Raw genomic sequence first — 13,450 nt, 5'->3', positions numbered from 1 at the left:
TTTTTTGGCATAGGTTTTTATTTTGTATGTGGGCACATGCATCCCAGGATGCTTCAGGGGAGGTCAAAGGACACTTTTGAGAGTCAGTTCTCATCTTCCACAGTATGTGTCCAGGGATCAAATTCAGGTCACCAAGCCTGGCAATAAGCACCTTTACTCCAAGAGCCGCCTTTGTTTGTATTATTTATTTATTTAGGTTTTTTTGAGACAGGGTTTCTCTGTGTAATAACAGCACTAGTTCTTGTAGTCCAGGCTGATCTTGAACTCAGAGAGATTCACCTGCCTCTGCCTCCCGAGTGTTGATATTAAAGGTGTGCATCACCACTGCCTGGCTATTTTTTATTTTTTTGAGATAGAATTTCAGGAAAGGTCTTTTAGCTGACCTGAAACTTGCTAAGCAGACCAAGCAGGTCTCAAATTCAGAGACCTACCTGTCTCTGCCTTCCAGTACTGAGATTAAAGATGTGTGCCATCACACCCTGCGGGGTTTTATGTTTTGGTTTTCTGAGGCAAGATTTCTTTCTATATATCTATGTCTATGTTAATATATATATATTCTTTCTTTCTACATATATATGTATACACATAATACATATTTTCTCTCTCTACATATACATGAATACACACACACACACACACACATATGTATATATACACAGTCCTGACTGTCCTGGTGTTCTGGAACTTGCTCTGTAGACCAGGATGACCTCGAACTCACAAAGGTCTGCCCCCTCTCCTGGGTATTAAAGGCATGCACCACCGCTGCCTAGCGCTCTATTGTTTTTAAAGCAACAACTAAATAAACCTAGGTGAGGCAGGAAGATTGCCCGGTAGGGTTCAGGCTTTGGACACAGTGTCAAGCTCTGAAACCCGACATAAACAAAGCCTACCATGGTGGATCACACCTAAAATCCTAGAATCATCTAAATCACCATAAATTCTAGGCCACCCTGGTCTGCTTAGGAAAAATGCAGGCCTGTCTGAACTACACAGGGAGGTCTTGGCTCCTGTTCTCCCTCAAGTAACAAACAACCATACAAAGAAGCCTAGTGAATAGAAAAGCGATTAATTTCTGTTTAGCCTTAGTATTCAAATTTAGCCTTTGAATTTCAAAGAGTATTTTCTGTTAAATGTAAATAGATGTTCATAAAATCTTGTCTAACATAGAGAGAACGAAGGAAAGACATCCTGGAATTGTACCCATGTGCTTTATGCTTACTAATGGGGGAAGAAGGTTGAGTATTCATTTTCCTGTCTCGAAGTTGCTTAGTTTTCCTAGAGTTTTGTTGTGATTCCGGGATTACGACTTCTAAGATATACACATTCCTCTACAGAGCAGAAATTCTGCATTCCATTTGTTGGACAGATCAAGAGCGACAGATACGTGGCTTTCCTGGTAGGAACAGGTTGCTTGAGTCAAACACTATCTTCTAGGCAGTTAGACTGGCCAGGGGCCCAAGGTGAGTGAGCTCTCTTAGTAAGTGTGTGGCTCCACCTAGTTCAAGTTCTGGCGGCTTCCTGCCTTCTTTTTTTTTTTTTAGCTCGTCCTGGGAAGTGAGCCTCTGCCTTTGCTTGAGGCTACCTCAGCTATTCAACCTTTCACCTACTTAAAGAAAAGTTCACAGACCAACGAAATAATACGTTGGGTTAAGGGGAAAACAAAACAAAACAAAAACCCCGGGCATGAACACTCTTCCTTCTAATATTACACCGGAGCGGTTGTTTTAGTCCTTTGTGTTTTGCTCTGTGTTTTGTTTGAACTGGGGGGTGGGGGAGAGAGGCAGCCTTAGAAAAAATGCCTTTCCCTGGTGCCGTGTCCAAAATGATATACAACGGCAAATTAAACAGACACACATTTCCCGTTCCTAAACAATAATTTGGAGTAAACTTTCATCCTTTGAAAACAAACACGAAACCTGGGGTACTCAAAAATTGGGGGGGGGGCGGGGTAAACGGGTTACACACTGCGTTAAACGAAGCCCAGGCAAGAGAAGTAACGCTGGGCGTGCTTCAAGCTTTCGAGCCTTTTCCCTCCACAGGCATTCCCAAACGTCATTTTTCCTCCCTTGCAAGATTGGTTAGAAATTCGTGCTTCAACTAGGATAACGAATCCTTTCCAGAGAAGAAGGAAAAAAAAACAACAAGCATGCTATTTTTCGCCCTACGTTGAGATTTATGCATCGCGGCAGCGAAAGCGGGTTTTGCGCTTCCTGAGGGGACCACCTCGTCGTTGCCTCTCATCTACTCCCCCTTTCCCCATCCTCCCGGCCCGCTCCGCTCGGCAGCAGCCGGCTGGTCCCGCCGCTCCCGTCCCGGAGGCTCCCATCCCCGCCCCACGCGGGCCCCAGCGCGGTCCAGCCGGCGGCGGCCGCTCTGCGGAATGACCTATAGTAACCTCGTCCCCGCCCCGGCCGCCGGCGCCGCGCTCCCCCGGCCGGCCCTTGATTGGCCCAGCCCCGCACGCGCCACCGCCCGCGGGCCAATGGGCGGCGGCCTTCTTGCATATGCAACGAGCGCCGGCTGGGGCTGCGCGTCCTGGACTGCGGCTCAACAGACGCTGCTCGGCCGGCGCCGGGGGAGTGTCGCTGTGGTTGTGTCCGCGGCCGCGGGCTGGGACGGCGAGGCGACGGCGGCTGAGCGGGCGGCGGGCGGTCGTCTCTCTTTCTCTCTAGCAGGGCGACCCCGGCGGCTCCGTCAGGGTCCTGAGGAGGTGGCGCTGGGCGGGAACCGCTCCTGGGAACAGCCAGGCCTGCGTGGGTCGAAGCCCACGGTGAGTGTGCGCAGCGCCCGTTGTGAGGAGACCGAGGGTCGCGGGATGGCGGCGAGGCCTCCCCTCGGCGTGCACGCGGCCCGCCGGTGCCCGAGGGGACGCCCGGCCGTCGGCGGGGTCGGGGAAAGAGGTTGGTGGAGGGTGAGGAGTGGGGCGTCCGCGCGGGGTCGTGGAAACCGCCGCTGTGGAGCCGGGAGCGCGGGAGGAAGGATGCACCGTGGCCTCCGCTGCGGGCGCGGGGGTGGCGTCGTCCCGCTCCACACGACCGCGCGGCGTCCGTGGGAGGAACCCGCGCGCAGCGGTTCCCCCGAAAGCCCGGCCGGGGCTTGCTGCGGGCGTGGGGCAGAAACTGCGTGTGCTGGACGGTGGGACTGGCGTGGGGACCTCTCTGGTTTACCCTTTTAGGTGCGTTTTAGTCTCGCACGGGTCAGTCACGCGCTGCACATAGCAGCAGCCCCGGGGGTCAAGGTGTGATCGGGTGAAGGGATTTCACAGGTGAAGATCTAACTTCAGTGCCCATTCTTGCTCTAGAACAGGTACTCCGATCAAAGAGCCCCTCCGATAGAAAGGGCAGGACAATTCTTGGGAATTACATAGAAACTGGAGAGGGGGCCGGCTTTGTGAAAGTGGTGATAACCGATCAGAATGCTAGAGCTGACATCTATTGAGCCCTTATTAAACGCCACACTCGAGTACTTTATGCACAGCTATGTTTACATTGTTAGTTCCCCAGGTCGGGTGCAAATTCCCATTTTAGAGTGGACACATTAACTTAGCCCAGATCTGACTAGTAGGAAAAACTGGAACCCCAAGAGGGCCTGTCTGACGGCTTTAGTAGCATGCAGCTCTGTGCTGCCTGAATGACTAGTTAGCACCGTGGCTTTGGGTCTGGGGGTTCTGCAGGGCTTCCGTGTTCTTCCTGTCTGTGGTAGCCAGTTTTGTATGTCCACGTTGGTTCTGAGAGGGGTTGAGGAGTGCCGCTGGGCTGAGAGAACGTGTTGGGACGTCCGAGTCGGTCACACAGACTTGTGTTCTCTGGTATCGTCCTATGCAGAGATGGTGGCCGATTGTATTTTCTTAAGTTCTCTAAGTCTTTTGTCACAGAGTGCCTTGATGACCGTGTTTTTGGCCACAGGAGAGTATCATCAGGTGTCTTTGGAGCTCAGTTACTGAATTTGTAGGACATTTGGACTGAGTGACTTATTAAAGCCACAAGTATTCTGTGACTCCAAGATGTCCTCCTTTGAAGAAGGCAAGGCAAGAAGAAGGGCAAAATGAAGGACATTAGAGGGAAACATCACAGGCTCAGTCCTGATTCACTTAATTAATTGCTCACTGAGAGCCTTCTCATTTCTGCCGTGTTAGACACCTTGTCAGATGTGGGGAAATACAACAGGGACAGAATTGATGTGACCCTGTGCCCTTAGGCAGGAATTAGACTCTAAGCCAATGATCTTGTAGATAAATGGGTGATTGCAAGCCATCTTACAATAAAGGCGAGGTGGAGATTATAATAAGCATTTCGATTTAGTTGGAAATCTAGGGAGTTCTCTTTTTCAAAAAACTGATAGTGGGAGATTTTCCTAGATTTCAGTCTCATGTTCTGAGGCTATAATTACACATAGAACAGTAGCTTAAGAACTTTTTTGAGCAACTATTAATTTTTTATTTCAGTATCTCTTTCCCACCAGATTGTCATTCCAGCTCACATTGCAAGATCTCTGAATGAGATAGGGAATGTTTCCAAGCATTTATTCTACCTGCCTTTAGGGTGCTTAAAGTTTAACTATTCTTGTAGTGCTTCAGCTTTCTCCCGATGAATAGTTCAGAAGCAAGAATCTATTATATGAGCTTTGGATTTGAAGGTATGGTTTAGACAATCCCCCTAACTCCTAAGTTGGCACAAAGTGACAGGCTTTTCTAATTCTTGATAAGCAGAATCATTCAAAAGTTCTTTGTAGTTTATATCCTACTGAGTAACATATATTTCAGCTCTTGGCTGGATGTAGTGGCACACACCTTTTATCCCAGAATTTGGGAGGCAGAGGCAGGTGAATCTCTGGGTTTGAGGCTATCCTGGTTTGCATAGTTCCAGGACAATCAGAATCATATAGTGGGACCCTGTCTCAAAAAAACCAACCAGCCAAACAAATTCCAGTTCTTAGGATGCAAGAAGAACCAGGCATGAGTTGGGAAGTATAAAGTGCTAACTCTATAAATATTTTAGTCAAGCTTTAGTCATCTGTTAGATTAATTGAGCCTTTAAAGAGGTTAATATGATGAGCAGGGATTTCCAGAAAGTAGAGATTTTAGACATAAAGTTTCAAGGCATGGTGATAAATCCATGAGCTGAGAGAAGGTACTGTTGAAGCTTATTGGGAAGAAGTAGGTTTTGGATGTGATAGAACAGTTCCTAGGTTTAGCAGTGTCTGGTTGGAGTTACCTTCGCTCTAGGGTACTGGTTTAGTGTTCAGAAGGAGAGTGGACTTAAGCCATTTGGGGACCTTCTGTTGGAGAGGAGATAATATCTGATACCATGAGCATGTCAGGCTGCCTATAGAGGATCACAGAAGAGCAGAAAGAAGCCTGCTTTAGTACTGAGTAGAAGAGGTAGTTTGCAAGAGAGAAAAGAGTGGTGTATTAGTTATTGTGGCAAAAACAATCTGCTCAGAGAAGGCAGGAAAGATTTCTTTTGGCTCTTTCGCTCTTTCTCTCTCTCTCTCTTTCTTTCTTTCTTTCTTTCTTTCTTTCTTTCTTTCTTTCTTTCTTTCTTTCTTTCTTTCTTTCTTTCTTTCCCCCCCCCCCCCCCCCTTCTTTCTTGCTTTCTTTCTTAGACAGGATTTCTCTGTGGGACAGTCCTGACTGTCCTGGAACTCACTCTGTAGACCAGACTGACCTTGAACCCACAGAGATCTGCCTGCCTCTGCCTCCTGAGTGCAGGGATTAAAGGTGTGTGCCACCACCGCCCGGCTTGGCTTATAGTTTCTAAGATGTCATTCTATTATAGGGGGAGGGCTTGTTGAGAGCATTTCATATCAAGGTGGCCAGGGAGTAGAGAAAGGGGAATATAGGAAGGTCCCAGGACAAGATAAGACCCCAAGGATTCCCCCTAGTGGTACATTCCTCCAAAGACCACCTCCTAGTTATGCTGTGCTATGAATCCATCAAGGGGTTAGTGTGTCGATGGCTGGAACTCTGTGATCTAATTGTCTCTGGAAATGCCTTCACAGACCCTCTCCCCTAACCAGAGGTATGCTTTACTAATCTCCTAGGTATTTTTTAATCCAGTCAAGTTGACAATTGGAAGTAACCATTTTAGGACAGTGAGAAGATAGCCAGAGGTAGTCACTGCAGGGTAGGCAGTCAGGACTATAGAGTGCTCCTATGAGTTCTTGGTGACCCTGTCAGTGTGGTAGGATGGGTCAAGCCAGAGGTGAGGAAATGAGACAATCGGAAGTATTTCCCAGAGGTTTTTTGTTCGTTTGTTTTGAGAGTGAGTCTCTCTATGTGGTCCTGGCTGTCTTCCAGGCTGGTCTTGCTCCAACTCACAGAGATCCTACTGCCTCTACCTCCTGAGAGCTGGGTTTAAAAACTTGTGCCATCATGTCTCACTACTAACAAGAGTTTTTGTTTTTTGTTTGTTTTTATTTTTTTGTTTTTCCTTGAGACAGGGTTTCTCTGTATAACCCTGGCTATTCTGGAGCTCACTATGTAGAGGCTGGCCCTGAGACTGGAGATCTGTCTGTCTCTACCTTCCAAGTGCAGGGATTAAAGAAACGCACCACCACAGCTCAGCCTGTTAATAGAGGTTTTGGTCTATTTATTTTGATCTATTTGATTTGGTGGATTGTTACTTATTTGAGTAAGTTGCTGGGGCATGGGAAGAATTGGTACTTTTGCACTCATAATCAAGAGTATAAAACTCCATAGATACTTTCTTTTAAAGCTCTTTTTTTGGTAATTTTTAAATTTTAATCAGCCTAGTTTTACTTTCTTTGTTTCTAGTTTTCAAAATGTTCTTAACATTTTGCATTTGTGCATATCTTCATCACTTTACTTTATTTCATAAAAGGCTGTAGGGAAAATTCACAAAGAAACACTGTTTCCTTGAGTGTTTTTTGTAAGTACTAGTCATTTTGCCAATTCTGTGCATTAGTACTTGCTTCCTGCAAGAATTTTCCTGTAAGTGTAGCACACCATCGTCCCCCACTGTGGTTTGGTGGACAGAAACAGGAGGCAGGGTGCTAGGGTTTGAATCCTCTCACTTATTGGACGACTGTCCTCTGACAGCTTAGTTAACTTTTCTGGGCCTTGGTGTATTTACTGAATTCATGGGAATTGAACCTTTTGCTGACTGTCGTGAGAGTGAGAACTTATGTGTCTGTAGTATTGTTGTCAATAAACATGAGCTAATTTTATTTGTTTTCAGATAATCCAAAGTTTATTGCTTCCCCCACTTTTTTTTTTCTTTTTTCTTTTTTTTTTTTTTTGAGACAGAGTTTCTCTGTGTAGTCTTGGCTGTCTTGGAACTCTGTAGATCAAGCTAGCCTCGAACTCACAGGAATCTGCCTGCCTCTTCCTCCGAGTGCTGGGATCAAAGGTGTGCGTAACCACCACTTAGCTTCTCTTCTTGAAGTAGCATTAACTTTTTTGTATACAGTCGCGCCATATGTGTTAGAACCTCTTTTTAGTGGCGTTAGAGATACTGTATGTAAATCGAAACCAATAAATTGAAGAACACTGACTAGCTTTTGTTCTATTATTTTAAAAGTTAATAGCATGTACACATGATTATGTGTGCCTGTGTGCATGTCACAGTACACATGCAAAGGTCAGAGGACAACTTTGGAGTTGGTTTTCTCTTGCTTTTATGTGGGCTCCAGGGGTTGAGCTCAGTTCACCAGGCTTAGGTAGCAAGCCATCATTGGCTGAGCCATCTCACTGACCCTCTGGTTTTGTTCTGTTTTATTTAGCGTTAGTTATTTTGGATTTGTGATTTAATTTTCTTGGGAAAACTAAATTTCTGTGTGTAACACAATGTAAGCAGGCTGACATTGTGGCATTTTCATCCAGATAACAGGCAGATTCCTTTTATTATTTAAAAGGTTTATGCCATATGACATAATAATTCAGGTGGCATTTCTTTCTTTTTATTTTGAAACAGGGTCTCACTATTTACTTCAAGGTGGCCTTGAACTTGCAGTGAGGCTCAGGTTGGCCTTGAAGGTGAGATCCTTCTGCCTCAGCCTCCTGAATCAACTTTGAGTTGCAGAGTGGAGGAGGCACCATTGCCACCCGTGTATATAAAACTTGGTATGTAAATTGGAACTAGTCACTTATTTCTCAGACTTTTTTCTTTATAAAAAAGGTTTTTCTTTTGGTGGGGTGGGGGCAGGTCTTTCTTTTTTTTTTTTTTTTTTTTTTTTTTTTTTAATGTAACTATATTACTAGCCTTGATCTAAAAATCTCCTGTCTCAGTCTCCCAGGTGCTGGGGTTACAAACATGCAACACTGCCTGTTTCTTAGCTTTCCATTTCAGTCTTTGTAATATGACAGTTTAAATTCTTACCTCACAGAGTTTTTCTGGCCAAGGAAGAAAACAGTAGTTTAGGGGACACAGCTAAGTGCTTGCTGCTTTCCTTACCCCTCTGCCTTTCTCCTCTGTTGTAATTTGCTTTTTCCTATTTTTTCTTTCTTTTCTTCTTTTCCTGTCTGCATATTTTTGTGTTACATAGTAGCAAACATTCTGAATCTGGTAGGTTAACAAACTTTATAGTTTACATTTTAAAGGGATTGATTAAAAGTATTCCTTATGTTCTATGAAGCTCTGTGAAGGTGCTATAAAGTGTAGTAAAGGCCAAGGGGTGCGGAGCTCCTGTTTGATCAGAGTAGTCAGGGAAGGGTCAGCTAAATAAATGAAGTGAGCCTTGAGGTGAGTTTGAGGAAAACAGGAGTTTAAGGAACATGCTCACAGTGGATGTTGAGGGGCAGTGTTGGAAGTACGTCTTCAGCCAACATTGAGGGTCAGCTATTGAGGACTAAGGAGGGTAGGGGAGGCATGGAACAGGGGCTTGAGATATAGATCCAGTGAAGACCCTGCATGAATTTCATTCAGTGAATCAACTGGAATTTGGCAAGTGAAGAAGGCAGCAGGAGCTTTTCACTTGTTACATACAGAAACTATGTTGAGACACTCTTGAGTTGGTTGCCTTGATGCTGCTAGGACTGGTGATGTGGCATTGTCCACAACCATTTGGCCTTCCCATTGGACTTAGTTTCCTGTCTGATTTTTCTCTTGCCATAAAATCTTCTTTCCCATCATAGTTCTTTATTTTCACTTCCCCTTTCCTTTTCCTTGGCTTGAGATTTTTATTACTTGTGCCATAATTTATATGCCATACACACATGCACATGTGCACACACATATATACACACATTTATGAGAGAGAGACAGACAGACAGACACAGACTAAGACTTTATGTAGCCTAAGCTGTCCTTGTATGTTACCATCCTGACTGGCTTGTAAATTTTATGTGTTGACTACTTAGAAATTACTGGGGTATTTATATGGGTCTTTTCTTCTTTAGACGTCTCAGTAACTAAGATTCTCAGAAAACATCTATGTCAGAGACAGTGGGCAGTACATAGATGGAGCCAAAGAGTGACACCAGACGCTTCTTCAAGAGCTTAACTGCTTTCGGTGAGAGAAAGCAGGCTGCTACCGTGAACATGACCAGGAATGTGGCAGATCTTCTGGCTTTGAGCCAACAGGAAGAACTAATGGATTTGCCAAACCACTCCCCATTGAGTACAAGTGAAGATGAGGGGGACAGTGATGGAGAAAGAAAATGTCAAAAGCTTCTGGAAGCAGTCAGTTCCCTGTGTGGAGAGAGTAGATGGAAACTGTCAGAGAGATCTGAGGCTGCTCTGAGGGTGTCAGAGTTCAGTGTTACTTGTGACGGGTCAGGTGAAAAGCTGGTTCTTTCAGATTTGCTTGAGCCTGCTACAGCATTATCTTCGATGGCTGCTGTGAAGAAACAGCTGCTTAGAGTCAAGCCAAAGACTCTGGCGATACCCCTTGACAAAAGAGAGGCCGACCAGATCCTCAGGGAAGCAGCATTCAGCAAAACCTCACAAGTGCTCTCCAAATGGGATCCTGTTGTTCTGAAGAACCGGCAAGCAGAACAGCTGGTTTTTCCCATGGAGAAGGAGCTGCCAGCTGTTACTCCCATCGAGCATGCATTCACTGGCTGGAAAACAAGAACCCCCCTGGAGCAAGAAGTTTTTAACCTTCTCTGTAAGAACAAGCAGCCAGTAACAGACCCTTTATTGACTCCTGTGGAGAAAGCCTCCCTCAAAGCCATGAGCCTGGAAGAAGCCAAGATACACCGAGCAGAGCTTCAGAAGACGCGAGCTCTGCAGTCCTACTATGAGGCCAGAGCTCGAAGAGAAAAGAAAATCAAAAGTAAAAAGTATCACAAGTTTATGAAGAAAGGAAAGGCCAAGAAAGCCTTCAAAGAGTTTGAGCAGCTGTGGAAGGATGACCCAAGTACTGCATTGCAAGAACTGGGAAAAATGGAAAAGGCCAGAGTGCTGGAGCGGATGAGCCTTAAGCACCAGGGCAGTGGGAAATGGGCAAAGTCAAAGGCAATTATGGCCAGATATGACCTGGAGACTCGCAAAGCTATGCAGGAACAATTGGCTAAGAAGAGAGAACTGACACAGAAACTCCAAGTAGTTTCAGAGAGTGAGGAGGAGGAGGAGGAATGCACAGACGAGGGAATAATCTCTGCCACTGATGGAATGAACGACCTACAGATGAATGCAGCTGGTCTAAATCCTTGGATGCTCAGGAGTTGCAACAGCAGCGTAGAAAGGGGTGAACTGAAGACTGACCCTGAACAGCTGCCCGAACAGGTGGCCAGTGGGTCTTCTGTAGGTGAGGAAGATGAAAGACCAGTGGCAGAAGAACTTCTGTTGAAAGAAAGATCCTTCCAAGAAAGAGTTGAATCCAACAGTGCTAAGCCAATGGGCGGCCAAGAAGCAGAAGTCTCTTCAGATTGCCAGGAGGAAGTATCTGAATGGAGGGAATTGCTTCAGAAACTCCACAAGGAAAATGATCAATCTGAGCAGCAAAAAGTGAGTTCAGTGGGAACTGTTCTCCAGATCCAGAGAGAGGAGCTTGCTCAGGAGGAGAGCCTGGTACCTCAGAGGCTAGAGAGAACACATGTTCTGGAAGAACAAGGAGAGTTGAGCAAAGAGGGACATTGTCAGAAAAAGGGGCTTCCCAGACCCGTGTTAAAAGGAGAATGGAAGGAGAGGAACCCACACAGTGTACTTGATGTCTCTAGAAGGGAGAAGAAGAAGGATCAGATGATTGATCTACAGAAACTCCTAACTACTAGATCTCCTGTGAAATCCTTGGCAGTACCCACAGTAGTGGAGTTGGAAGATGAAGTGGAGACAGACCACAAGCAGATCATAAAGGAAGCTTTTGCTGGGGATGATGTCATCAGAGAGTTCTTAAAAGAGAAAAGGGAAGCTGTCGAGGCAAATAAGCCAAAGGACTTGGATCTGACATTGCCTGGATGGGGTGAGTGGGTTGGTATGGGCCTGAAGCCTAGTGCCAAGAAGAGACGCCGTTTTCTTATTAAAGCTCCTGAAAGTTCTCCAAGAAAAGACAAGAACTTGCCAAATGTGATTCTCAATGAGAAGCGCAATATCCTTGCAGCAGCTCATCAGGTGCACACTCTTCCACACCCATTCACCCACCACCAGCAGTTTGAAAGGACTATCCAGAACCCTATTGGGTACACATGGAACACCCAGAGGGCCTTCCAAAAGCTGACAGTTCCCAAGGTTGGCACCAAACTAGGCCATATCATTAAGCCCCTAAAAGCAGAAAATGTGGGCTACCATTCTTCTTCAAGGTCCGACCTCTCTGTCCTACAGAGCAATCGGAAGCGTCTCTCCAAAAAGCAGCAAAAACAACTGAAGGCAGGCTCTGCCGATTGAACTGCTAGGGGACTAGCATTTTGGTTCCTGGGACAAGGATCCTTGAGTGTTTCTTTTGGTTGTTTCATAGTGCTTCACGGACATTTACTTAATTGGCAGAACACTGTGTAGTTCAGCCACATTGTAGAAATAAGACATTTTTATCTAGTAAAGAGTTTCTATTCCATTTTGAGATATGTGATAAAGTCAGAAATGGGAAAAATGACTACCATAAGCTAGAGTACCTATGTAGGTCCTGTCCTAGGATTAAAGAGGGATCAGTGAGTGGACAGAAGTTCAGGCTGGGATAGGGCAGAGGAATCATGGGCAGCAAAGACTGCTCAATTACTCTAGATATTAAATTAATAGTTCCTGATGTAGTGGCACCTATATGTAATCCAGCATTCTGAGAGGCCTAGGCAAAAGGATCATTTACTTGAGGCTAGAGAGTGAGAACTTGGCTTAAAAAAACAAACAATCCCGAAAGTATTCTAGGAAGAGTTAACAGGCAAAGTGAACAAATTTAGAGATTGGCGAACACAGTGAAATAGATGGAAGTGACTAGAATTTAAGAATAAAGTGTGACAGGGAATTGGGAGTATTGAGAAGTCAGTTGTGGAGGGCCTTAAATGCTTTGCATAGACATTTGAAATTATGTTTTATTTCTTCTTTTAGGCATTGTAGAGGAAATAAGACTTGTAAAGGGTTTAGGTGTGCTGATGTCTATGTTAAAGGAGTGTGGGTGCCAAGCTGGCAGTGTGCTTGCTGGATGTATTGATATGTATTGATGGGGTGAGAGTTAAAGACCTCAGCTTGTAGAAGTCAGAGTGAACATGGGCAGGAGGGATGGATGATAGGAAGTAAAACAGTCACTTGGCAAGAGATCTGAAGAATAAAGGAGAATGAGGATTTTACTGCGTGCTTTTAAGTTTTGAGCAGTGTTTTGGACTCCGTTGTACTAAAACTCTGGATTTAAATTTGTAGCTATTTTTCTGTTTTAGCCCCCCTCATCCCCCCAACCTATCTACTTATAATAAGATCTCTCTGTGTACCCTGGCTGTCCTGGAACTTGCTTTATAGACCAGGCTGGCCTGGAGCTCGCATAGATCCACCTGCCTCTGCTTCTTTTAAATGCTGAGATCATCAGGAACCACATTTCAAGTTAGTGTTTGGGTTTTCCAGGTTTTGTTTCTTGTTTAAAAAGGTCATATACTAGCTCAATAATTTGTGATTTTTAGTATATAAAATTTGTTCCTGTCTGAATGTGTAGAAATCATTATATACATATTTCTTTGTTTATTATGTTCTATATGAAAAATAAAAAATGTGTAAAAACATGAAGATGAAAAATTAAAAATCAGTACTAATTCTTCATCCCCCAATATGGCCACTGCTGATACTTTGGTGTTATTGTTTGTTAACAGGTGAAACTATATTGTGTATCTTTAATATTCAGCCTACTTTTCCTTGTCATTATGTCACAAGCAATTACCATGTTAATAGATGTTTGAAATATTTTTAGTGGCTATATAATAATCTAGTGAATGTATGTGTCACAGTGTTACTGTGTATTTGCTTATTTCTATTTGAATGCCTGTTACAAATGACTATGGAAAACTTGGAATTTTTTTTATTAAAGATTCCTAGAAGTGAAAATACTGGGTAAGTTCATTGCTCTTAATAAA

The 13,450-nt window shown here is 44.6% G+C and overlaps 2 protein-coding genes across 2 annotated transcripts in view; both read left to right on the top strand.

Annotated features, from left to right (window-relative positions):
• Positions 1 to 2,630: 2,630 nt before the first annotated feature.
• Positions 2,631 to 13,450, top strand: part of Acsl3 (acyl-CoA synthetase long chain family member 3) — a 52,663-nt gene continuing 41,843 nt past the window's right edge. Inside the window, exon 1 of the mRNA XM_057757898.1 lies at positions 2,631 to 2,770. The gene's annotated coding sequence lies outside the window, so the exon portion shown is untranslated. The remainder of the gene's footprint in view (positions 2,771 to 13,450) is intronic.
• Positions 2,646 to 13,426, top strand: LOC130866430 (U3 small nucleolar RNA-associated protein 14 homolog B-like). The gene is made up of 3 exons (XM_057757886.1): positions 2,646 to 2,770; positions 7,935 to 8,083; positions 9,359 to 13,426. The coding sequence occupies exon 3, from the start codon at positions 9,420 to 9,422 to the stop codon at positions 11,784 to 11,786; it is 2,367 nt and encodes a 788-aa protein (XP_057613869.1). The 5' UTR covers positions 2,646 to 2,770; positions 7,935 to 8,083; positions 9,359 to 9,419; the 3' UTR covers positions 11,787 to 13,426.

Source organism: Chionomys nivalis, chromosome 2 (assembly GCF_950005125.1).
Source record: "Chionomys nivalis chromosome 2, mChiNiv1.1, whole genome shotgun sequence".
NCBI lineage: Eukaryota > Metazoa > Chordata > Mammalia > Rodentia > Cricetidae > Chionomys > Chionomys nivalis.
The sequence above is the reverse complement of the archived record's forward strand: the minus strand, read 5'-3'. Positions and strand labels throughout refer to the sequence as shown.